The following is a 23,478-nucleotide window of genomic DNA, read 5'->3' as shown; positions in this document are numbered from 1 at the left end:
AATCACACGATTGAGTATTGTTAAATGAGTATATTTTCATTATGAGTGATAAATCAGGCTATTTTAATAAAACTGAAAATAAAATATATACTATCAATATAATATAAAAAAATTTCTATCATAAATGATTTCCTCCTAATTTTGGACTAATATTAACAGAGAATATAATATAAATATTTTAATATGTATTTCGATATAAAATTTGAGATGATCAACAAGCTCTCAGATGACGCTCAATAAATGTTTCATGGAGTCTTTATGACCAATCACTATCAGAAGCGGAACCTGATTCCACAGAACTAATTGAATCATCAGAATCCTCATCATCAAGGAATGTGGGAAGCATACCTTTTCCTTTTTCATCTGCAGAGTCCAAATGATCATTATTATTTGATTTACCAGACATACCTTTGCGTCTAAGGCGTAAATTATTAGCTAATAACATCATTAAGTCAGGTCCATTCGTGACTTTGTTATTGACTCCACCAACACCAGGCTTAAGTTCATTTAATTTTCGATCTTTAGCAGATTTTAACCCAGCACATTTAGAACCTCCAGCATTACGAATAGCAGCTAATAAATCACCTCTCGAGTCCCCTGATTCTACAGGTTTTTTCAGAGGGTCTGAGGGGAGGAGGGAATGGGTAGAAGTAGTACCAAAATGATTCGATGTTAACAATGGAGGGGGTGGTGGGGGCGGAGGGGGTGGAACAGGAATAGGAGGATCTGGAGCTACATCAAGTGTACTGTTAGTAGGCGGTGGGTTCGGGGGAGGTGCTGGAATCGGAGGATGTGGTACTGTTATTGAGTTAGGAGTACTTATAGTAGGTGGTGTATTTGGCTGAATGGTGACTCGAGAAGTGGAAATCGGTTCAAGCAATGATGGCTTGGACTCTATTTGAGGTTGGTGTTCAGGCTGTTGTATTGTTTTTGGTAATATCTCCATAATGGAATTAGTAAACCCTTCAGCAATATTATCAAGACCCAAGTCATCAGGAAGATCCAACTCCGGCATTTCTTCCTCCTCTTCATCAGGATAAAGTAAATGATCACCTCCTTCAGTATCCAATTCTCTAGTTTTATCAACATTATCTTCTCCATCTAACAGCTCATTCCCAAACATTAAAGAAGAACTTCGTTTTTTAGAGGCATTCAAAGGATCAATCGCTTCTCGATGTTTATCAAGCATATAAATGCGCTCGGCCGTATTGAATAAAAGGACATTAGAAACGGATTTCATCTTCGAGCGATGATGGTGATGAGTAGAGTGTTGTTGAACAGACTTCTTCTTTTTTGATGAAGAAGTATTGTAGATGAATATTGGATTAACTGTATTAGGCAGATTGACCAATTTATCACACTTATACACCTTATAGGAAGGTGGATCTATGGAGGAAAAGAGGGATTTGTAAGGTATGTAGTCCAGTCCAGGATACTGAGAATTGGATATTAACTTGGAAGCCGTTTTTTTAACTTTGAGCTCTTCTACCCGTGACTCAATCCCTTTGATCTCCTATTCATTCAATTATAAATATATAAAAATAAAATTAGTGAGTAAAGTATATATAATATACATGTCATTACTGTTGTAATCCTATCCAAAGACTCCTTCTCTGACTGGATCCGTTGAGATATTCGTAGAAAAATATCATTGGCCACGGCATTCAGGTACTCTAAACTGGAGGCAATTTCCAAAACGGTCTCTTGCGACGAAAGTCCTTGTGCTATGAGTTTGATGGGATAAGAGCATGACTTCTTTGGCACTTGTTCCATGGCAAGGGACTAAATTATCTATAAAACATGAGCAATTATAATGTTAACTATTAATTAAACGCCTCCCCCATCAAAAAATGATTGGATTATTTTGATAATATAAATAATATTGTTATTCTATAGTAAAATACGTAGGTTGTGTGATTTTTGACAATGGATTTGACATTTTGAGAGTGACGTCATTGTACATTATTGAGGATTTATTATTTAATGTATTAAATATTCTATTCTAAATGTAAAAGGATTATTTAATGAAATAAAAGAGGGGGGGGAAGCTACATGTACAAAGCAGAGAGAGCCTGCGCAGAATTAAAAAAGAGAGAGTGAGAGAGACAGAGAGAGAGAAAAAGAGAAAAAAACAAGTGCTGCTGCTCCAGCAGCTGCTAGAGGGACTAAAAGGAGAAATAGAAGGAAAGACTAGAAGGAAGGAATTGGATGGAACTCAATTCCATGAGCAATTCAACATAAAGCTTTAATAAGTGTTCGCTCAAAATTAAGACCAAGAAGTAATAATATTAATATAAGGAGGGACGAGCCTGTCAATCATCTATAGGAGGAGAAGAGGACGAAAGAGAGTAAAGACTTGTTTTGGATTGGAGTGATGCGATGTATTGCTTGCAGTGGCTTATTCCTGTCTTGCTTATCCCAAAGCCATTGAATCCAGCTCTTGTGCATAATCACGCTGCTTTTCTGGCTCTGTATCTAACGGGCTTCTTCTTGGATCGGAAGCCCTGCTCCATGTGCAGCCTTGTCTTTCTCATTACTATTTACATCTCATTCTTTTGGAAGTAAAATTAATTAGTCCTCGCCGCACTTGATTCTCCTTCTCGCCTCTACAAATAAGTGAACATCCCATTCCCCAGCATGAAAATCAACGATAGAACCCTTTGCCACTACGCTGTAGGTCCTGAGGGATTCGATAAAGACGGCATCCTTTGGAAGCGTGGAGAAGTCAATAAAAACTTTCAGAAAAGATATTTTGTACTCAAAGGAAATCTTCTTTTCTATTTTGAAAAGGTTACTCACTCATTTTATTTTTAGGCGAAACACTCAACTCATCACCATAAATGCAATTTTTGTTTTTTTAGTCATTATAGCCTTTCTAATATAAATAGAGGTAAATGAGTCATGGGGTTTGCAGCTAAACTTTTTTTATTCTACGGTTTTTAAACGTAGTAGAACGCAGTCCTGGTGTCAACGGCTTAATACGTATGTTCGTTTTTGCTTGACATTTATGAAAGTCTCAAATGAAGTTATAATATTCATCACTTGAGCCGGATCTCAAAGGACTGAAAAGCCTGCCCTCTTTAAAATAAATATATCCTATGAAATAAGTTATATTATACTCTTATTATAACTCATTCTGGACCTTCATAAATATCCACTAGACTGTAACGTTTTCGAGTTAATATTTTTTTTTTTTCTATGCACATGATTTGTGGTTTCTCTATTTTATCAATTATAATATTAGAGCCTGTTGCTCTTTTTTGTTCCTACAAAATCATTTCAATTAGGATAAAATTCTTTAAATTATTGACAATATTTTTAACAGATAAACTGAATACTAAAAAATATAAGAAGTGCATTTTTTTGATTAATAATATTATCATGTTTTGAGCGACGGTACAATAAGACTAAAATGGCCAATTTCGAACCAAAATGTTTTTTTTTTAAATTAAAGAGGCATGTATACTGCCTCAAGGGCATAAAAGGCCTCAAACTTGCCTAAGTCTATTTTTATTGTTCCCAGTGGAGAAGTTATGTGCCGGGGGGGGGAATATTTACCCGACAAAGGGACAATCTAATGTCCATTATATACAGATTTCTTGTATACCTGACAGAGTCTTTCGATCCCTTGAGATCATCCGGCTTAAGTTGCGTCTACTGTATGTAAAAATATTTATTCATATAACTACAAAATTTCAGACAAATTATCCGTAAACCATCCATGTATCTTCACTGCAAAGCTTTAATTTCAAATGAGGTCTCTTACCAGAGTTTGTATAAAAAAACAAGTCACTCCTGTGTATAACAAGAAAATGTCGGTTGTTTATTTTACTCGAGAGTATATGACTCGCCTTAATCTTGACTCAAGTTGCAAGTTGTGGTGTATCATTAAAAATATAGTATGTACTTTAAATGATCTAATGTGTTGTTTTTTTGTAATTTTTATAGAAAGGAGACAAAGAACCCTTGGGACTCATCGTTCTCGAGGGCTGTACCATTGAGCTCGCAGAGGAAGAACAAGAAAAGTTTGCATTCAAAATAGTATTTCATGGTGAAGGCCGAAGATCATATGTTCTAGGGGCAGAGACTCAAGTAATGATCACAAGTTTCTCCATATTTATCTTTCTTATATGCATGCAGTCAAATTCGAATAAAAGCAATACCACAATATTTCAACGAAATTGTTGCTGTTATCCGAAGTGCATCCAACATTCGATTTAAAATCAGTCATTTTCCTTTGTTTTTGCTGTTTAAGTTTAATGTAAAAATTTTATTTTCTCATCACACGCCACTAATGTTGTTCGGTATAGTAATGCCAGGGCACTGACGTATTTAAATATTACTATTAAGAATGGGAATATTGTCTAGATTCCGATGAGCGTAAATTTAAAAAAAAATGTATGAATGCTCTTTTAAACTATTCCTCCCTATTATGAAATTTATAACTTATCAGTGATTAAGGAATAAGGATAAGAAACTATAACTCAATAGTTAATATAGTCTAATATAGAGATCACTGATATCAGATATTTTGTCTCTCAATGCGGCTCAAAGTTACCATATTTCTTATGAAATTCTCTCCGGCCTGATTATTACGCTCATCACAATTTAGCCAATATTAACATCAATAAGTACTAAATTAGTCTTGGAACTGCCACTTGTGGTGTCATTACGTAATAAAAATATTGGACCACCAATGAAGTAACCCCCAAATTTCAGATTTAGACCCCCCCCCCTTTCTTTCCAAAGAATGTCCCTTATAAAAAACAATATTTATGAAAAAAAAAGTCTGACCTAGCCCTCCCCGCCACCCAAAACAAAAATCATATGGTAGTCCGTGAGGGCATGTAAATTTCCTTTTATATATATATATATATATATTTTTCCATCAAAAAAGTACCAAGAAGTATAGAAATACCTATATCAATGATGGTACCGGAGCCAGCACAAAAATATTGGTATCGTGACAAAAAACTAAACTTCAATGTGAAATTAAGGAGTCCATGTTGATGGATTTTCTGTAAAATACTTATAGACAGGACTATAAATAGGGTTTTGAATGTTATTTTGAAACATACATTATTCGTGAATTTGATAGATTTTCTCTGTAGATATTTTTGGAATGAACATATTTATAGCTGTGTTATCAGAATACCAATATCTTCGTACCAGTTCTGTTACTTTTCGATACTTTTTGACCAAAATTATTAAATAAAAATGTCATTAAGAGCAATTCACGTATACGGGCATCTGCATGATGTTTGTTAGAAGTTAGTGGGGGTTAGCTCAGAAATTTGGTTACTTTTCATAAATAAAATTCTTTTTTTTTTCCGGGTAGAAGAAATTTGAGGTCATTGGCGGCATTTTTTATGACGTAATGGAGCTGGAAGTACCAATTCCAATAACAGTTTTCTTGGTAGTTCAGGTAAATCCCGACCATCTTTAATTACACCCTGAACAATAAGTGAAATATTTTATCCAGTTATTTCAATTTTAAACTGAGAGATTGAGCCTTAGCTTAAAGTTAAATACACAACTTTTAATTCAAAACAAGTGTTTACGATGTAGGAGACCCGTAGGAACACCATCATCGAATTTGCTTGAGCTGGAAACTGCCCAGCGTACATCAAATTATTACATCAGTTATCCAAAGAGCATAGTCTACGACGTCTACAACCACTGGAAGTAGGAGTAAAAATATAAGAGAAAAGTCCCAAAGTGATAAATACGCACTCTCATATTCCTCATAGGTCTTAAACATTCCTTGAAGTCATCTCCTGGGACTCTGATTAACGTTCTTGCCAAACAGCGCCAAGTAAGCCGTACAACAGTCTCCAGGATCATAAACACTGACCTGAGGATGTATTTATACCGCCTCTACAAAAGACATATCCTTACACACAAAATGAAGGCCACCCGGGCTGCCCATGGAAGAAAGTTGCTCTAAGATTTGAAGTCCAATGGTAACCAGATCATCTTTTATTCGGATGATAAACTATGAACTGTCGACATATCTTACAACATCCAGAACGACAAATGGTTGGCCACAGAGAGAAATAATGTCCCTCAAGTGTTTAAAACTAAGTTTCCGGCCAGTACCATGACTCTTGGGACTATTGGGAGCAACGGAAGTTGCTCCTACGATCCTATCCTTTGAGCAAAGGAGGGGGTAAAGGCCTGCTAATCATTTAGACCTCATATCCAGGGAAAATGGTTACCACAATGAATGATTTTTTTATTTTGTATTATTAAAACTTGTAAATAGAATTTCAAGCCTCTACTTGCTTCCTTTCTTGATCTGGATGCAGTTAAAGGTATTCTGGATTTACCTAAACGACCCTGTAGTATAGTAGCGCTTTAATTGCGTCAATAATCCGGTATAGTAATACTGGACAACACTCATTTGTGGTTAAGTATATTATGTAAAGTATCTTTTAACTGAAGAGTTTATTTATTGACCCCCCTAATCGTTAATGGAGTACAAAATTTGTTTCTGAGAAAAATTTGATCTATTCCCAGAGTTGCTTTTAGGTCTGTATCTTAATGAGATTATATACATTTATTATACCAACAATATGTAACAACCTTCACTTTTTTCCCTGGCATGAAACCCTGAATGTGCAAATACGGTGTTAAAGTGTTTTTTCTTAGTTCTATGTTTTCTGTTGAGAAGCTGTCATCAAGCAAATGTTTATATATTTTTGGTTAATTTTTATGGCTATTTACATCATACTCTTTTATCTTAAGTTCATCTTCTTGAGTGTACAAATAATCATCAATGCATTATTTTTATAGGAGATGGTAGAAGAATGGATGAAACTCCTGGCCTGTGCTCCATATGATTATATGAAGCTAATGGTACTTGAATTACAACAACAATTGCAAGAACTTGATGAGGCAGATCGATTGGGAGTCAATTCGTATTATTTTGGGGGTGAAGTCAATAATATTATTAATAATAGTTCAACCACCTCTTCCAACCAACGAGTCAATCCATTCGACTGCGATCTTTTAGATGATTTGCCTAAAAATGACACTTTTACGAAAACTTGGCAATCCATACATTGTGAGTATGGCAGGAAGATATCGAGGGACAGACAGCGTTGGTGCCAGAGAATAGAAGATGAAAACAGGAAAATAATTATGCGAGACGATGATACGTTAATTGTGAAGCTTTAATTTTCTTTTATTTTACTTACAAATCGTTTTAATTTTTTTTAAATCAGTCCATGGATTGAGGTGTTTCTCTATCTCTCTCTCTCCCTCTATTCAAAGGGATGAATTAATTATGATTAATTGATTTTACTATGATTGAATTAGATTGTTTTTATATTATTAATATTATATTATCCTTGTAATTACCTTTATCTTAAAATTTATTTAATATATTGTGTGGGAATTGTTTACTCTTTATTAGAAGTTAAATAAAAAAAAATCTTATGTGGTATGAATTCATAATTCTTTATCGATTTATTTAATTATTTATTTATTTGTAACTCAAATTTTATTGCTAGTTGTATAAATTGCTGCGGCTTCTCACATTGTGAGAGGAACAGCTGACATAGATATATATATATATTAATGAAAGATATAATAATAATTAATTAATAACAAAAATACACGTAATGAAGAATATCTTTTTCATTGAAAAAGACTCCAGATTATAATAACAATACATAGATAAAAAAGAATACTACAAGGTAAATCTTCAACCCTATAAAAATATAAGATTATTTACAATTAGTTAATAACATTTGAAAGCTGCAATCATAGCACCTCTCGTTAACGCATACTATATGCATCTAAATATGCAGTTGATATATATGTATATACTTATATAAAGTATCATAGAAGTTACTAGTTTCTCCGTCGCTTAATTGAGGCAAAGTCCTTAAAGTTTGCAAAACGAATGGCAGGATCGATATCATATTCTTCAAAGGGGTTATCTTGATTTTGTCGTCGATTCGATCTTAGTGAAAAGGGTGAATTACTGTTTGATTTGGAGTAATTTCTTGAAAAAGATGATCCTGTGTAACTTCTACGTGTTGTTCCTTCATTAAAAATCCCCCCAGTTAATACATCAAAATTTCCTGAACCGAGGATTTCCTTGTTTTTAGAGGAGGGTAAATCGTTTTGAGAGAAATATTGGTTATAGCTATTGTAGTTATTGTTTTTCTTATAGTTGTTTTTGGTATAGGCAAAATTAGATTTTGGATATACAGAGTGTTGCTTCCTATAAGAATTTTCTCCCTGGACTTCATAATTCAATTCCTCCTCTTCCACTTCGTCATTTGTTGTTGAAGGTTTATCAAAATAATCGTACTCTATATTGGCATCACTCCAGAAATTTGAGCCTATTCTCCCAAATCTAGACTCTGGTTGAAGCCTTTCTTCATCATAGCCCCCAACATATTCATGTTCGTAATTGTCAGCATTTCTTTTGTTCCTTATTTTCATACTTTCAAATCTCGTATCAAAGCTATCGAAATCCGTGAAAGATTCGTGAGGATAAGAATAACCCTTATTTCTTCTTCCATGATGTGGTGGGTGCGTAATCATGGGTGGATGCGTTGGATGGCGAGGATTTTGTCTTTGGGATGAGGGAGGTGGACGTGGAAAATCAAAAGGACCTGGTGTTGGGATGGGTCTAGAAGTTGTTGATTCTCTTTTGTAGGGAGTCCTTGTTGTTGTACTTGTGGTGGTCGACGCCGTGGTAGTCGTCGTAGATCTTGTTGTAGTTGTGGATATTGTAGGATAAAAAGGTTTCTCTTTTGGAGTTAAAATAGGTACTCTTGAATCAGACTGGAAGTTGGAGATTAACTCTTCCTCATTAATCTTCTTTGGCTTAAAACGCCTTCGAAAGCTGTTTTTCCTGGGTCTGTCATTGTACGAATTAAGGTCCTGACTTTTTTTGTACTTTCGATAAGTGTTGAATACTCGTCTTTCACCAGTTGGTCCGAAGGCATCAAATGTATCGAAAAATGAGTTACTACTCCCTGAATACGATGATGGACTCGCTCCTCCGCGATAGACTCCACTATTGTGCTGTTCAAATTGACCTATAGGGGCTCTGTAGTTAACACTTGGTTTATATCGGTAGTGGTGCCTCGGTGGTGGAGTTGTGCGAGGCTGGTCATACTGTGGGTACGATGGATAAGGATAGCTATGCTCTTGGTTATTGTATTTGTAGGGATAGGAGGGTTTAAAATCGTTGTTGTTACTATTTGTACTGGTGATGGGACTATTATATATTGGGCGTCTGGGGACTTTGTTCAACTCTTCGCTTAATACAATTTCTTGGTGATTTCGATATGGATATTTAGCCAAAGGGGGACTCTCTGTTGGTTTTTCAGTAGCGGGTGGGGCAGTTGGAAATTGATATTCTTCCTTAAAATCTCCTAAAAATCCAGTATCAAAAGAAGCGTAAGGATCTTTATGACTTGGAGGGGATTCATCATCAACATCGGGATGAAAGTCCGCCGTCTTCAATGGATTGCCTTCAAAGTCCGTCAATTCCAATGCCTGATCAAATCCATCAAAATTAAGTTCATCATAGTTTGGTGGGAACTTGGGAGCGATGACTGTATCCTGAACTCTCTTTCTCTTAAACCTCCTCACAGGGAGCGTATTTCTGATATTGTTATCCTCAGGCTCAGATTGGAGTGGTAAATTAGCAACACTTGGAACTTGATATGGTGATTTACCATTCCATGAGGGGCTTAAACTATAGCCTCTTTTTGATGAGCGAATACGTCTAATCCAATTGTTAATTGCATCTCGTCTACGCTGGATTAGTCGACGATCAGATTGAGTAAAAACTGATGATGACACAATTACTAATATCAGAAATGCATTAAGGAAAAATACCCTCTGCATGTTAATGTTGTATATTTCCTTGGATTCCTTAGCACACCATCAAGATAACCAATATACTAAATCGAGAAAATGCTGAAAATTGCTCAGAAATTTTCAAAGTGAAAAGTCCGCTTAGAATCGCACGCTTAACCGTAAATGCGTACGTACGTTCATTCAGTTTTTATAAAACATACAATCAGTGTGTGTACATCGTCATATCAAGCCAAAAATGTATTATGTATGTACATATAATCCAAAAAGAACCATCTATCTCTAGATGTATTTCAAACTCCCGCCTGGTGAAGAATATACCCTTTTCTCTCTTTTTTTAGTAGTACGTATGGATATCTTTGTATGGTAGTTACAATTAGATACATATATGTGTCTATTTCATATATTTATATTATATATGTAGATAAAAGTCCTCGCATGGTTATATCTTTTTTGAAAATCATGATTTCGAAATGAATTTATATTCAAAGTTAAAATGCTGTTTGTTGTATTATCCATCATTTTATAACTTATATAGAGATAATTCACCAGGAGTCATTTGAATCCTTTAACATGACGCTAGACACCCTTATTTGTATTTCTCAACCTTACCACTAAAAAGAGAAAGAACAAGGGCACAACATCAGTTGGTAGTTACTAGAGCCCTATAAGAAGATTTAGGTCACGAGATTTCAGCGCTTCCTGATGACAGATATCAAATGGCCCAAAAAGAACTTGAATACAATAAATGAATTGGAAAAAATACTTTTATTGAGGATAATTATTATACAAAAATGGAATAATTTCTTAAACTTACTTAATTTCGCATTCTTCGCCTTCCAAAAGTAGAAGAATCTATTTCATTTTCTTTGATAATCGCAGTTTGCATTCGTAAATGTATGTGCATTCTTATACTAACATACTTAGACACAGTAAAAATCAAATTGTATCACATTTTACGATATTTATATACAACTTAATTAATGGAACCGCTATTTCAGTTATTGAGTTTATAATTTTTTTGAATTGATTGATATATGATTTGAATAAAGTCTCTATTTTTGCAAATTGATCCAAACAGTTCTTGGTGCAATAGATTAATTGGACAACATATAGTTCCTCAACGAATCTTAACTGAAGTGAATTCTCGAAAGTTTTATTAGACCAAAGGCGGATTTTGGAATCCAAAGACTTGGAACTAAAATTTTTTATATGGTTTGAATTAAATACCGAAGAGAGGCGCCTTTTTAAAGACTTAAACTTTGATTCTGCGTCCCGAACTTTGAGATCTTTCTCCTTCAACTTCTTCTTTATTTCTGATTCATAGACTCCTTTTTGAATTTGTTGGTTGGTATTAATATCCTTTAGATGTTTCACCCCAGGAGAAATATCTGTAATACATACAATTATTATTTTTTAAAGATAAAGTAACTAATGCAAAAACAAAATTACCATTACAAGAAGTTTCATCTTTTATTGTTAATGAAATTAGATTCATGTTCACTAAGTCTAAAATGAATAATGAATTGATTTTCTTAAAAATGTACACCCTCAAGAATTGTATGATGGTTTCCAAAGATTTCATTTCCTTTTTAGGAATGAAAAAAGTGTCATCCCCTCAGCACCAAAACGATTCCTGCAATCTACGGCACCCCAAGAGGGCATACTTGGGGTATTTTAACAAAATATATCGCCTCTGTAGAGTTTTTCACCTACAATATAGTATTAAATTTTGAATTTTTTGGCCGTGACTCAAACACATGAGGAAGTCAGCTATCGTCAAAGTGGATAGCCTGGTGACGTAACTCTACTTATAGGGCTCTGGTAGTTACTAGTTATTAGGAATGGTTTAATGTACAAGAATATAAAACAGGGAGCCCTCTATCCAGTCAAAAACTGACATGATATCAAATTTTTAAGACTAAGAGGATGTCGCATTTCTGTCGAAAAATTCAAATTACTCCGTGGCATATTTTTCTTATGATATAAACTTTGGTTTGAGTTTTGATTTTGAACATTTCATAATGTTTTCAGTCATAATTATGATTTAAAATCATACAAACACAGAATATATATAATATAAATTGCTTAGAGGAATTTTGTTATGCTAACATAAATTAGCATTTAAACTTAAAATTAGACCTCCTACACCTAAAAACAATTAAACATTTCAACAAAAACGATCACAAAATTACATTAAACAATCACATACTAAATATTTAAAAGATGGTAATCAATCTGTGGGTCTTCCTCGACGAAAGCATTCATGCCCCCAAACAATTGCTTTTAAACTAGTCATATATATAGCTGAATATGATGGTTTTATTGGACCATGTCAATAGCTTAATCCCAGTTATCACCATGTATCCCTGTTATTATCAAAGGAAAAACAGCATATCTAGCTACAGAGGACAAAACTATTGCTCTCAAGTCTTCTTTATGAGTTGGCTCTCCACATTTCAACTTATTGGCAATATGAGCTTAGGCGCTCAAAAGAGCGAAACATATTCCTTGGTTTTCTGAGGATTTTTGCTTTTGCATTGTCGGCAAGGCAAAAAAAAATTTGGAGTTTTGCCGCGATACTCGCGCTGTGGATCTGCAGACAATTCGTGCCGGCTGTTAAACATTCCAACTGTGGAATTATTCTTGAATAATAGTAGAGAAATGTCCACAGCTTAACAACAGCTCATTCGAGTTCGACCAATCAACGTTCATAAAGTGGATAAGGGGAAGTAGAAAAATCAACAGCTGACAAACAATATAATGTAAATTTTATATTAGTGCGGTAAGGCCGTAAAAATTGCCCAAATCAGTTGGGCTACCTTAGCCAATTCTTCCAAAATTGTAGGTAGGATTATTCTTTAATAATGGTTGATAATTGTTCACAGGTTAAGAACAACTTGTTGCACTGATTTAAAAACTTAACACAATGCCGTCTTTATAACATCAACTATATTACAATTTTGATTGAATCTCTCAACCTTTCTCTGAAATGATAAATAAAAAAGACGCAAAATTAACTAGTAATTCTCTAATTCTTCTCAATTGTGGGATTATTCAACAACAACATTAGAAATTACAAATGTATTTTGTTTTTAGCAGTCAATTTTTTGCTTTTTTCCCCATATCAGTGTTTTGGGTCTTGATGGGTTGAATTATAAATAGTTGTTGTTAAAAGCAGCTGTTAACAACAATTATAGAATAATTGTTCCATAGTTGAGAATAATTGGCTAACTACCAACTGATTTTCGGCCTTTTTTCTGTGTGTGTATTTTTTAGAGGAAAGGCTAAGAGATGGAGTAAAGATAACGACGTACTTTGAGCAAATCCGAGGTCCTGCTGATGTAATAACGCTACTGTGTTGTACTGATTTAAAAACTTAAGGTAATTATATCTTGAAAAAATCAACTACGAGGGTCGTTTGAAATGTCCGTGCAAAGATGTAACTACTGGCTAGTATCGAGCTTATTTTTAGTTAGTAGCATCCCTTGGAAGAATACACACCAACATTCAGCCAGATCGGTCGCTTTCTTTCGGTTTGGCATTCTTTTGAATGGGAGGAGAGGAGTGATTTTCAAGAAATGGTTAAAAAAAAATATCTTGTGTTGATTAAGCATTACTTTATGAAAGGCAAAACACCTCAAGAGACTAAAAAGAAGATTAATAAACATCATGGGGACTCTGGACCTTCGATTAAAACAGTTTATAAATGGTTTCAAGATTTTTGGAGAGGCTATATGGGTAAAAGTGACACTTAACGTTCTAAAAGCCTTATTGAGGTTACTACTACAGAAATCATTTATAAAATCCATGATATGGTGATAGAAGAATGAAGGTGCGTGAGATTGCTAGTGCTGTGGGCATCTCGAATTGAAACACTATTTCTATCACTTTTGCGATCCCAACTACTACATTGAGCAAGTACATTGCAGTGATGGAAAAGTACTTTTTTGTGGGCCAATCGTTGGCGTTTTTCTTGCAGATCCCTTTTCTAAATCTCCAATACTATTAATAATATACATCTGTAATAGTTTTACCCCTTTCCAGATAGTTAATGAGGATTATTCCTTGCGAACCCAAAAGACAGTCGCCATAATCTTCCTACCGATTCCTCGATTCAAACGAATGGCAAACGGAAAGAAATTGACCAATCTGACTGGAAGTTAGTGTGTGTTCTTCCAAGAGATGGTACTGACTAAACATAACCTCGATACGCACTCTTGGACTTTGAAGGGACATTAGAATTTACATAGAATTAGTTTTATGTTCATTGATTGTTCGAACTCGAATTAGCTGTTGTTAAGCAGAGAACAATTCCCTACTATTATTATAGAATAATTTTACAGATGAAATGTATAACTTCTGGAACATTTCTTGTCTACAGATCCACGGCGCTAGTATCGTGACAAAACTCAATAAGACCTTAAAGGATTATTTTAACTCAAAATATTATTAAATGTGAAAAATCCAAGCTCAAGCAAAATTTAACTCACAAGAAAATGATTCAACGAAGTCATTTGAGTTTTTCGACAGAAATTATACTTCATCTTAGTTTTTTATATTTGAAATCCTGTCAGGTTTTGATTGGATAGAAGGAGCCCTAGTGGCTATTCTTGTACATCACATCAAACACCTTCAATTTATATTTTTGCAAATTGACGACCTCAAATTGAATCATATATCAATTATAGTACAAAAGTTGTAGAGAATGACAGTTAATTCCCAATTTTTCATTCTCTTTTAGGAGCAAAGTTTTAGAGATACGATTTGGCTTCATCATATTATTGTAGCCATAATTATTTATGTAGAACGAACAACCAATAAAATAAGGGGGAGAGTGATTACGATCTCACCGCACATAATACATCATCTTCCCTTCCTCCTTATTTATTGATTTTAAAAACCCTTGCCAGTTTGAGGGTAAATATTGATAATTTTATCCATGGATATGTACACTTAAGACAAATATATATGTAATAAATAAATTAGAAGCATAAGCAAAAAGAAGATAACAATCAAGGTGGGTCTAATGATATAATCCCTTCATCTTTAAGTCCACTTTGTTAATGTACACAGTAATAAATAAACTCACTAAAGGTTATTAGCACATATTATGTATGACGTATTTATGTAATTGTATATCTATGCCTAACATGAATGAAAAATCTATTATTTTCTTCAATGGATGTAAAAGTGATGAAACTCTGATGCTTAAATATTTGTATACAACATATTTATAATATAATTACTGCTTCCTCCTTTTTCCGGTACGTTTATTCATACAAAATTGATCATTAATATAAATTATATCTAATTTATGTACACCCAGTAAGTAAGTCTGAGATTGCAAAAAGGCAGGTACAGTAAAACCACGGGACTCGACACTAATTCTTCCAGGAAGAAGCATCGAAAAGTGAGGATGCATTTGAGAGCTGAATCAATTTTCTCCATAACAAAGAACCAGGTTTGGACCCGTTCCTCCGTTGTTTTCTAAAAAATGATGTTCAGTCGCTCATTCTTAAATCTATTTTCGTTCATCCGTTTAGTTCTTGTTAAACGAAATAACAATCACGTGTTCAATTTTGTTTAAGTTAAGTTGATTAGGAAAAACTTTTACTCCATGGGATGTCGCTGTTGAGATACCACAGATGACGTCACTTTTTTTTAAATATTCCTTTACTTTGTCAAATGGAGTTGCAGTAAAGTATAACTTTAGAGTGGACATGTTTTTAATTTATTTTATTATGGCTTTAAAACAATTTATATCAAAGATAGGCGAGAATGCTTACTTCAGAGGAAGAAGTTAACAAGACGACGACGATCTTGTAAATAAGGAGAAGAAAAAAAAGGAGAAAGAGGAAATACATCATCCGTTTTTCCTTATCTAAATTTTAAAGGTAGTTTTTTCATTACAAATTACTCAACTCTACTTATAACTTATATGGAAGCACAATGTAATGTCAACTTTACACCTAAAACATTATATACCTACATGTATTTACTTACATACATATAATGTACGAAGTGTGTTCAAAAAGTAAGGTGACTTTGTATTTTAAGCCAGAAATATTTATTTATTCATCAATATTTATGTTGTCCCCTTCAAAGTAATCCCCCTCAGGTACAATACACTTGTGCCAACGTGTTTTCCAATCCTCGAAGCACTTCTCATAACCACTCTTTGGTATAGCCTTGAGCTCTTCGACAGACGCATTCTTTATCTCCTCAATCATTGCAAATCTCCGTCCTTTCATAGGTCGCTGCAGTTTTGGGAACAAGGAAAAGGCACACGGGTGCATCCGGTGAATATGGTGGCTGAGGCATGATTGTGGTGTGGTTTTTGGCCTAAAAATGCAACGATTCATTTAGTCAAAATTAAGCAGTTTCTGAAAAAACTTCGCCAACACTCGTATCATACACAAAACGTTCAAAAAATAGTCTCTGATATTGATTCCACGGTTTTAATCTGTTGTTGACGTGCTTGGAAGTCAAGAGCGAGGTTTGTCATCGGTATCTTCCTAGCTATCTAAGAAGAATTTGTACCACTTTTAATCATTTTTTTTTTACTCAGAACAGTTTCACCGCATGCCACTGTCAACATTTCCAGTATTTTGGAGCATTTAATTTCATTTTTTACACAAAATTTGATGTAAATCTATTGATCCTTCTAATTACTTGTAATTGTTATGCCTCTGACAAACAAACTAGACATATAATATAGCTGAAAGAGTAAATATATGTTCATGGCGAGTCTACTAACATAAAAAATCAAAAAAATTGAGCATACCAAATGTCTTATGCCCGTAAAATTTGAGAAGTCACCTTACTTTTTGAACACACTTCGTACATTATTATCTTGAAGATTATTTTATCTGCATCAGTTATCCTGTAACACGGATAGCTTGTTGTCAATAGATGAGTTATTATGAAATAAAGCCAATAGGATGATTTATTTCCGGATTCAATATTTTGGATGATTTTTTAAATTTACTCTACAAAATTTGTCAAACGATTTTTATGGTTCCCACTCCCTGGATACATCCTATTTAAGGGATGGGACGGATAGAACAGAATAGATAGAAGCAAGTAGAACAGAGGCTGATAACTTTAATACAATTTTATTTTCTTAAACTAGGGATACAGAAGCAAAAATAAGGTCGTCCATATCCCTCTTTTTTATATCGCAGGATTTATATTTAGGTGTGGATAAAATATTGGCATTTCTTTTAACCTAGGTCAGCTTAAAACAATTATTTTATAACTATTTTTTGTCAATTTTCTAGCTCAGAAGTTTGGTGAATACCATTATAGGTTTTACATTTTTTTATGACTTAAATACACTGCAAGTAGCGACTCAAATGTCCATTTTGTATTGAGTGTGCTTAAACAAATCATACTGTGATGAGGTTGCGATACCCTTGTTGGATGTCAACTACTCTGAAGAGGATTACTGTTGCCAATAAAACTCAGTACCTAGCCATAAGTTCGTAACAACTCAAGCTTGTTGCAAGGAGAACCTCATATATTTCTTGCCTTCAAAATTGTGGCCCCCTCATCAACGGAATGTTCTCTACTGGACTATTAAATATGAGGCTTAATGGAGAGCAAAGCCTCCACCGCATTGTTGATTCCCTGAATGCCTCGGTGTAGAAGGAGTGGGCTGATGTGTCAAATGACTACTTCATCAAGATGTGGAAGGCCTTCAGGCCCAGACTGGAGGTCATTGTGACTGCAGAAGGAGGACATTTTGAGAAATAGTTGTTGATATTATAAGGTAATACTATACTACAAAAATAATCATGTACTATGTAGAGTTATGTTATTCTTGATCAAGTTGTTTTAACACGTTGTTACCTTAATTGTATTAAGTAACTTTTCATCCAAAAAGAAACATAAGAACGGCCCAAAGTCATATGGTAGTTAGCCAAATAAGTCAAACATTTCAACTGCTATTTATTTCTTAATTACTAACAGACTATAATTGTCATATTATTCTCCACAATTTTAAAAATGAATTGCACACATAATTAATAATATTAAAATCCTACATCGTATTTTATTTGATACTTTATGATAATATTGCTTAGTAATATTTTTTTTAATAATAGTTATACATTTGTATTTGTGTATCCTATCCATTCGGGAAACTTATTATTTAGTTAATATATAATGAAGAATAAATTATGAAATAGCCACAAGGTATCAAGAGACGAGGGAATCGACAGTATCCTGTTAACACTTTATTAACGATATACCGAACAATACTACAAGGTATAATTATTATTATTGGGAAATGTCTTGATAAATTGACTTAATTAATAACTGGACAAAGATAATTGGATGCTACTCAAAAACTTCTGAAAATATTTGATATTATATCTATGCATTTTGATTAAGTTATTTTTCTATTTCGAATACGTCATAAAGGGAACGAACTATTAGATAATAATTATTAATACTCTTAAAGAAATATATAACTGAATTAATTAATTATGTATTTATTTATTTGTGAATACAAAATTCATGTTAAATGTATCATTCCTCCAAATATATAATTATAAGAGATGTATTTATTGATACGAACATTATATGCCTACATATTTTACTTGTAGAACCATACGTAGTATATACCTTGGGATTGACTCAATTATCGTTAATCATCTAAAAAATAATTATAACTAAAATTGATATTTTACAAAATAATAAAGTCATTTTAATCAAACTAATAATTCCTCTACTAAACAATAGGTTATATAAAAGTCAAACTTGGTTTAATCCATCAGTATTCAGAATTTGAAGTGCATCAAATCCCCCAAAATATCTTAGTGTGTCTCAAAAACAGATTCTGCAAAATTTCATAAAAATTTCAATGGCTCCGCACATCATCCGAAATTGATGCAGAGTTTTGTAGCTTAAGATAACTATTTGCAGAAAAATATCAAATACCGACAATTTTAAACCTTATTAAAAACTTAATTTAGAGAAGGAGTTTATTGTTTTAAAAGTGTAATATTAGGCTTGTGATGTGCAGTACCTCAAAAAAAAAAAAAAAAAAAAAAGTATGCACCTTCGCTAGCCACACATTTCCCCCATTTTTTAGGCAATTTATGGATGCCTTTTCAAAAAAATTGTTCGTCCTTGGTTGCAAACCAGCCATCGATCCATTTTTTTAGCTTCCGCGTGAGAGTCGAAGCGTAAATCATTGGGTGCGTGGCCCATCGATGCAAACAAGTTAGAATCGAATGGCACCAGGTCTGGTGAGTAAGCCGCATGAGCAAGAGGTTCCCACTTGTACGATTCAACAAGCTGGTGGGTGGCTATAGAGCAATGTGGTGGTGCGTTGTCATCAAGGAAAATTACCTTGTGTTGCATGGCTTCATATTTTGGGTGTTTTTAGCGTATAGCATGGTTCAAATCGACCAATTGTTGTTGGAAGCGATCACCATTAACGATTTGACCGGGTTGTTGAAGGTCATACCATATGACATCACACTGGACCCAAAACACACACACAACATTGCTTTCTTTCATTTCTTGCGTCAAAATCACCATTTTGGAATTTTTCAAACTACCTGAAGCGCTGTGCTCCGGTAGCTTCCAGAAGCATTTGATGGGCTTGAGAAGCGCTTTTCTTCAATTAGTAATATAAACTCCATGATGTCCGCACATCGTAGTTTGTAGGCAGAAAATTAGACATTTTTACGAGCGAAAAAAAGTGCGTGTTTGAATGAAACAATACAAACTATGAACACAGACGAATCAATCTGGTCTAATAAGGTTCTTGTGACTTCTAATTGTCTATAAGGAGATCATAGTTAGATTTGTTTCAACCTATCACCTGCTTATGGCCCGTACGATGGTGAAGCTGGATTTAGAAGATTTGGCTCAATATTGCAACGATGTTAAGGATTCTACAAGTTCAAAGTTAATACAACTAATATAAAAGGGGTCTAAACCCATCCTGTCTTATAAGTCCTACATACACAATATGCATACAGTCCAATATTTTATAAGCATATTTGAGTCAATTAATTATAGGGTGTGTATTCAAATTTAGGGGGTAAGTGAAGATACATACGAATTTTAGCTATTGTTTAGAACATTTATTTGATTTAAGAGACATATATTATCCCCAATATCGCCTTTCAAATAATATATATCAATTTCTAATTGTCATAATGAAATATTACGACGTTAAGTACTTTTTTTTGGCGTCTCCAAAGAGTTAATAAAACAATTTGTTCTTTAAATTGCTGTTAATTATTCTTCAAATTATACAAGTGTAATGTACACTCAACTTTAAGAATAATCATTATAGCTTGATTTTGTGTTGACATGCCTCATATTTGTTCTTTCATATCAAGTAAATAATGAGTATAAAACGAAAATAATATACAAATAAATATCCTGGTTGGTTTATTTACTGTCAGAGTCCATAGCCAAGGTGTAAAAAACAAAGATTCCCATCTTTGTTTTCTGATCTAAAATGATTCATCAAGGTAAATCCTGGACTCCTATCAGTACCCTGGCCAAAAAAAAAAACGCAGTTAGAGCCATTCAACTGTTCTCAAAGCCATTAATTTGGACAAGCATCACTTCTTTACAAAAAAAAAATATAACAGTAACCAGGAGATTACAAATTGGTAAAATATTGTTCAACAAATTAAGTTAAATCGAGGAAGAATAATTATCTTCAGCGATGAGATGAAGTGGATCGTGTAAAGGTGTTTGGAATGACTGCTGGGTAGCTGAAGTTAGAAATGATGGCTGTAGCATGTTTAAAACAAAGTTTGAGTCCTTTAGCAGGACCCTAGATGTCCTGAGGGCATTGGTATTGATATTGTGTTACCTTATTTCCTGCGTATATTCTCATATTGAGTGAACGATTGGATCCGGAAGAAATAAGTGTACCATTTTAGGTCTATAAATGTCGTTAATTATATATTTTTTGCACCATTTTACCTACATATTGTTGTGAATACGTGTCAAAAATTGTTTGTATTTATTTAATGGACCCTGTATGTCATAATTGCATTAAATACAGAGTTTAAATACTTGTTTATTTTTTATTTTTTTAAATACATTCTTAAACAATAATACTGTCTAAATATATTTGCATATATATTATGTAATTGAGTAGGAACCATTACTCAGATTTAGGGGGCGTCGACAAGCAGACAAATATTTTTTAATAATATAGATTTGCTCAATTAATATAGAGGATAGCTCACCAAGAAATCCTGAGTGATGCTCTCCTTTTTCATGAGCACACTCAGATGTGTTTACTCAATACTTAGATGTTGGTTCATTTCCAAAAAAAATCATTTTTTGGAAAAAAAACTCGCTCGCTAAAAATACTTAGTGCCATTCTTTTTTAATATGACGTTATGAGTCTACACACGCTTCTCGCTAAACATCATTTAAAGTCACATTAATTAATTTATAAGTACTTCAATTTGTTTTAATCTTTATATGAGGTGTTGAGCTTTAGTTAAATTTTTTGTTGTTAATTATGAGTCCTCAGAAAAATGAAGGAACAAACAAGACTAAATTTGATTCAGTAGAATAGATGTGAATACTCACAGCTCAACAATAAATAATTCGAAATCCGTAGATCAACGATCAGAATACTGAGCTTAAGCTGCACACGCTTGATATAAATATCATTTAAAGTCGAATTCTTTTTTTACAATATATTCCTTCTTCTTTTTTCTTTTTTTTAATACGACGCGCTGAGCTTAAGTTACACACCCTCCTTGTTAAAAATGAATCCTGCTCGGATAAATAAACATATCTACAAACTTTGCTTTATAAAAGGACATGACAGATTAGATGATCTCCTCTAGAGCAGAGGTTCTTCCCCCTGTTATAACGTTTAACAGGATGATTTCTTATTAGTGATGAATGTACGTATTTTTATAAGTTTCTTATGGATATTTTTTTTTGATTCAAAAACACATGACGAATTCTGGATTTATGTAATTAATGCGTACCAACTCAAGCAGCAATATACATCTAGAATTAAAATCTGTATTCTTGAGTCATAGAGACAGATAACTTATATTATTTGCATTTGGGTTAAAATTAGCAGGGTTGATATTGTATGGGCTTTAAGTCATCTATTGGCATAAAATGCACTCCAAATTTGATATTCATCTCTCAATGAGAGGTGTAAGGGTCGCACATTTTCTAGCCATATATTTAAAAAAAAAACATTTTTCAAAGGGTTACCATGTTAGTCATCCGTTTTTTTACATAGTGAAAATAAAACCCTTATCATCTTGGCCCCTTAAGTCGTCGTCACCTTGAGAAAGAAATCGGTGACACGATATTTTTTATTTATTCCATAATAACTGTACATATATTAATAATATTTTTTTATATAAATGTACTTACGTATTACATAAATAATCCAAAATGAATTAAGACACAAGCATACATAGCATTGCATAAGACTTACATATTCGTGATACAGCATTTTATAGTAATAATCATTACTCCTTTTTTCTATATATCTACGGGTATTAACACAAAAAGAGATAGAATACAAAAAGACTTCCCTGGTGAGTGAATTTGTGCAAGTTCATACCTCACGGCGTTACCTCTCTTACACAAAAATATAGAGTGTATTTTGTTGTCAGCTGTCAATGTGTCTGTTTCTTTTCTCCTAATCAGTGTTCTGAACGATGATTGGTTGAATTCAAATTAGCTCTTCTTAAGTTATTAACATTTCTTAACAATTATGAATAATAATTCTATTGTTGGGAAGAACTGGCCCAGAATTGGCTAACGACTAACTAATTTTGAGGGGGGGTTTTCAGTTTCTTTTCGGAGGAAAGGTTGTGTGATACAATAGAGGTAAGAACGTGAAATATATCCGTCTAGAGCATAGGTTAATCATAGGAGAAATTTATAGATACACAATAGTGTAAAGTGTTTTGATTGCCGGAATATTTAACCTTTTTGTAGGTGTAGATCTTGGCTAGGAGTACCAATTTTAAGCTAAAATGCTTATTTATGTTGATACGAAACAATTCCTCCTAGTAATTTCACATTACAGTATTTTATGCTTTGTATATATATACATGATATGAATAAAGATAAAAAAATACGCAAATCATAATTTATAGTACAACTTGTCAAACAGATGACAGAACATGTCATCCTCAACCCTTACGTTTGTTTAAACAAAAAGACCCTCACATCAAATACAAAGGTTAAATTTTCTTTGTAGGAAAAAAGGTGTGCTAAATTCAATTTGTGGCAATGTGGCATAGAAGTGTGAAAAAGAGGGGACTTGCATTGAGAGACCTGGAATGGAGAGAGTGTGTGTGGGGGGGGTTACAAAAAAATGACATTTAAAGAGTTCTAAAACTTAGTTGTAAAATGATGAACGAGCTGTTTTTTGCTGCAATTTAAAGTTGACCGAGCATGACTAATACACAAGGATTTTTTTTTTATCAGCTTGTAAAGGAGACTGGATACAGTTGCTACTTTTTGTTTTTGATTTAGACTCACCCAATTTTGACACACCGTATTTATAGAGGGTGCAACCTCTATTAACCATCCAACATAATTTCTTTGAAAATGTTTTTTTCTTAGCCATAGGTATATTTCATTTATATGACTAAG

The 23,478-nt window shown here is 33.5% G+C and overlaps 2 protein-coding genes and 1 long non-coding RNA gene across 3 annotated transcripts; 1 reads left to right on the top strand and 2 right to left on the bottom strand.

Annotated features, from left to right (window-relative positions):
* Positions 1–15: 15 nt before the first annotated feature.
* wash (WASH complex subunit washout) lies at positions 16–2,159 on the bottom strand. Its single transcript, XM_071887395.1, has 2 exons — positions 1,585–2,159; positions 16–1,513 (listed from the first exon to the last, which is right to left on the bottom strand). The coding sequence occupies exons 1-2, from the start codon at positions 1,771–1,773 to the stop codon at positions 257–259; spliced, it is 1,446 nt and encodes a 481-aa protein (XP_071743496.1). The 5' UTR covers positions 1,774–2,159; the 3' UTR covers positions 16–256.
* LOC121115108 (sesquipedalian-1) lies at positions 2,134–7,458 on the top strand. Its single transcript, XM_040709269.2, has 3 exons — positions 2,134–2,790; positions 3,949–4,092; positions 6,796–7,458. Exons 1-3 carry the CDS (start codon positions 2,638–2,640, stop codon positions 7,177–7,179), a joined length of 681 nt encoding a protein of 226 aa, XP_040565203.1. The 5' UTR covers positions 2,134–2,637; the 3' UTR covers positions 7,180–7,458.
* Positions 7,459–10,595: 3,137 nt separating this feature from the next.
* Positions 10,596–11,583, bottom strand: LOC139904865 (uncharacterized). Its single transcript, XR_011779116.1, has 2 exons — positions 11,299–11,583; positions 10,596–11,237 (listed from the first exon to the last, which is right to left on the bottom strand). It is a non-coding gene; the product is annotated as an uncharacterized lncRNA (long non-coding RNA).
* Between the last annotated feature and the right edge of the window lie 11,895 nt (positions 11,584–23,478).

Source organism: Lepeophtheirus salmonis, chromosome 3 (genome assembly GCF_016086655.4).
Source record: "Lepeophtheirus salmonis chromosome 3, UVic_Lsal_1.4, whole genome shotgun sequence".
In the NCBI taxonomy this organism is placed as follows: domain Eukaryota; kingdom Metazoa; phylum Arthropoda; class Copepoda; order Siphonostomatoida; family Caligidae; genus Lepeophtheirus; species Lepeophtheirus salmonis.
The sequence above is the reverse complement of the archived record's forward strand: the minus strand, read 5'-3'. Positions and strand labels throughout refer to the sequence as shown.

What these genes read in the sequence shown, in the direction of transcription:
- wash (XM_071887395.1), bottom strand. Translation starts at nt 1,773, where the DNA reads ATGGAACAAGTGCCAAAGAAGTCATGCTCTTATCCCATCAAACTCATA. An exon ending in CTTTGGATAGGATTACAACA is followed by an intron (nt 1,514 to 1,584) that starts GTAATGACATGT and finishes TTGAATGAATAG; the next exon opens with GAGATCAAAGGGATTGAGTC.
- LOC121115108 (XM_040709269.2), top strand. Translation starts at nt 2,638, where the DNA reads ATGAAAATCAACGATAGAACCCTTTGCCACTACGCTGTAGGTCCTGAG. An exon ending in TTCTTTTCTATTTTGAAAAG is followed by an intron (nt 2,791 to 3,948) that starts GTTACTCACTCA and finishes TAATTTTTATAG; the next exon opens with AAAGGAGACAAAGAACCCTT. An exon ending in TTCTAGGGGCAGAGACTCAA is followed by an intron (nt 4,093 to 6,795) that starts GTAATGATCACA and finishes TTATTTTTATAG; the next exon opens with GAGATGGTAGAAGAATGGAT.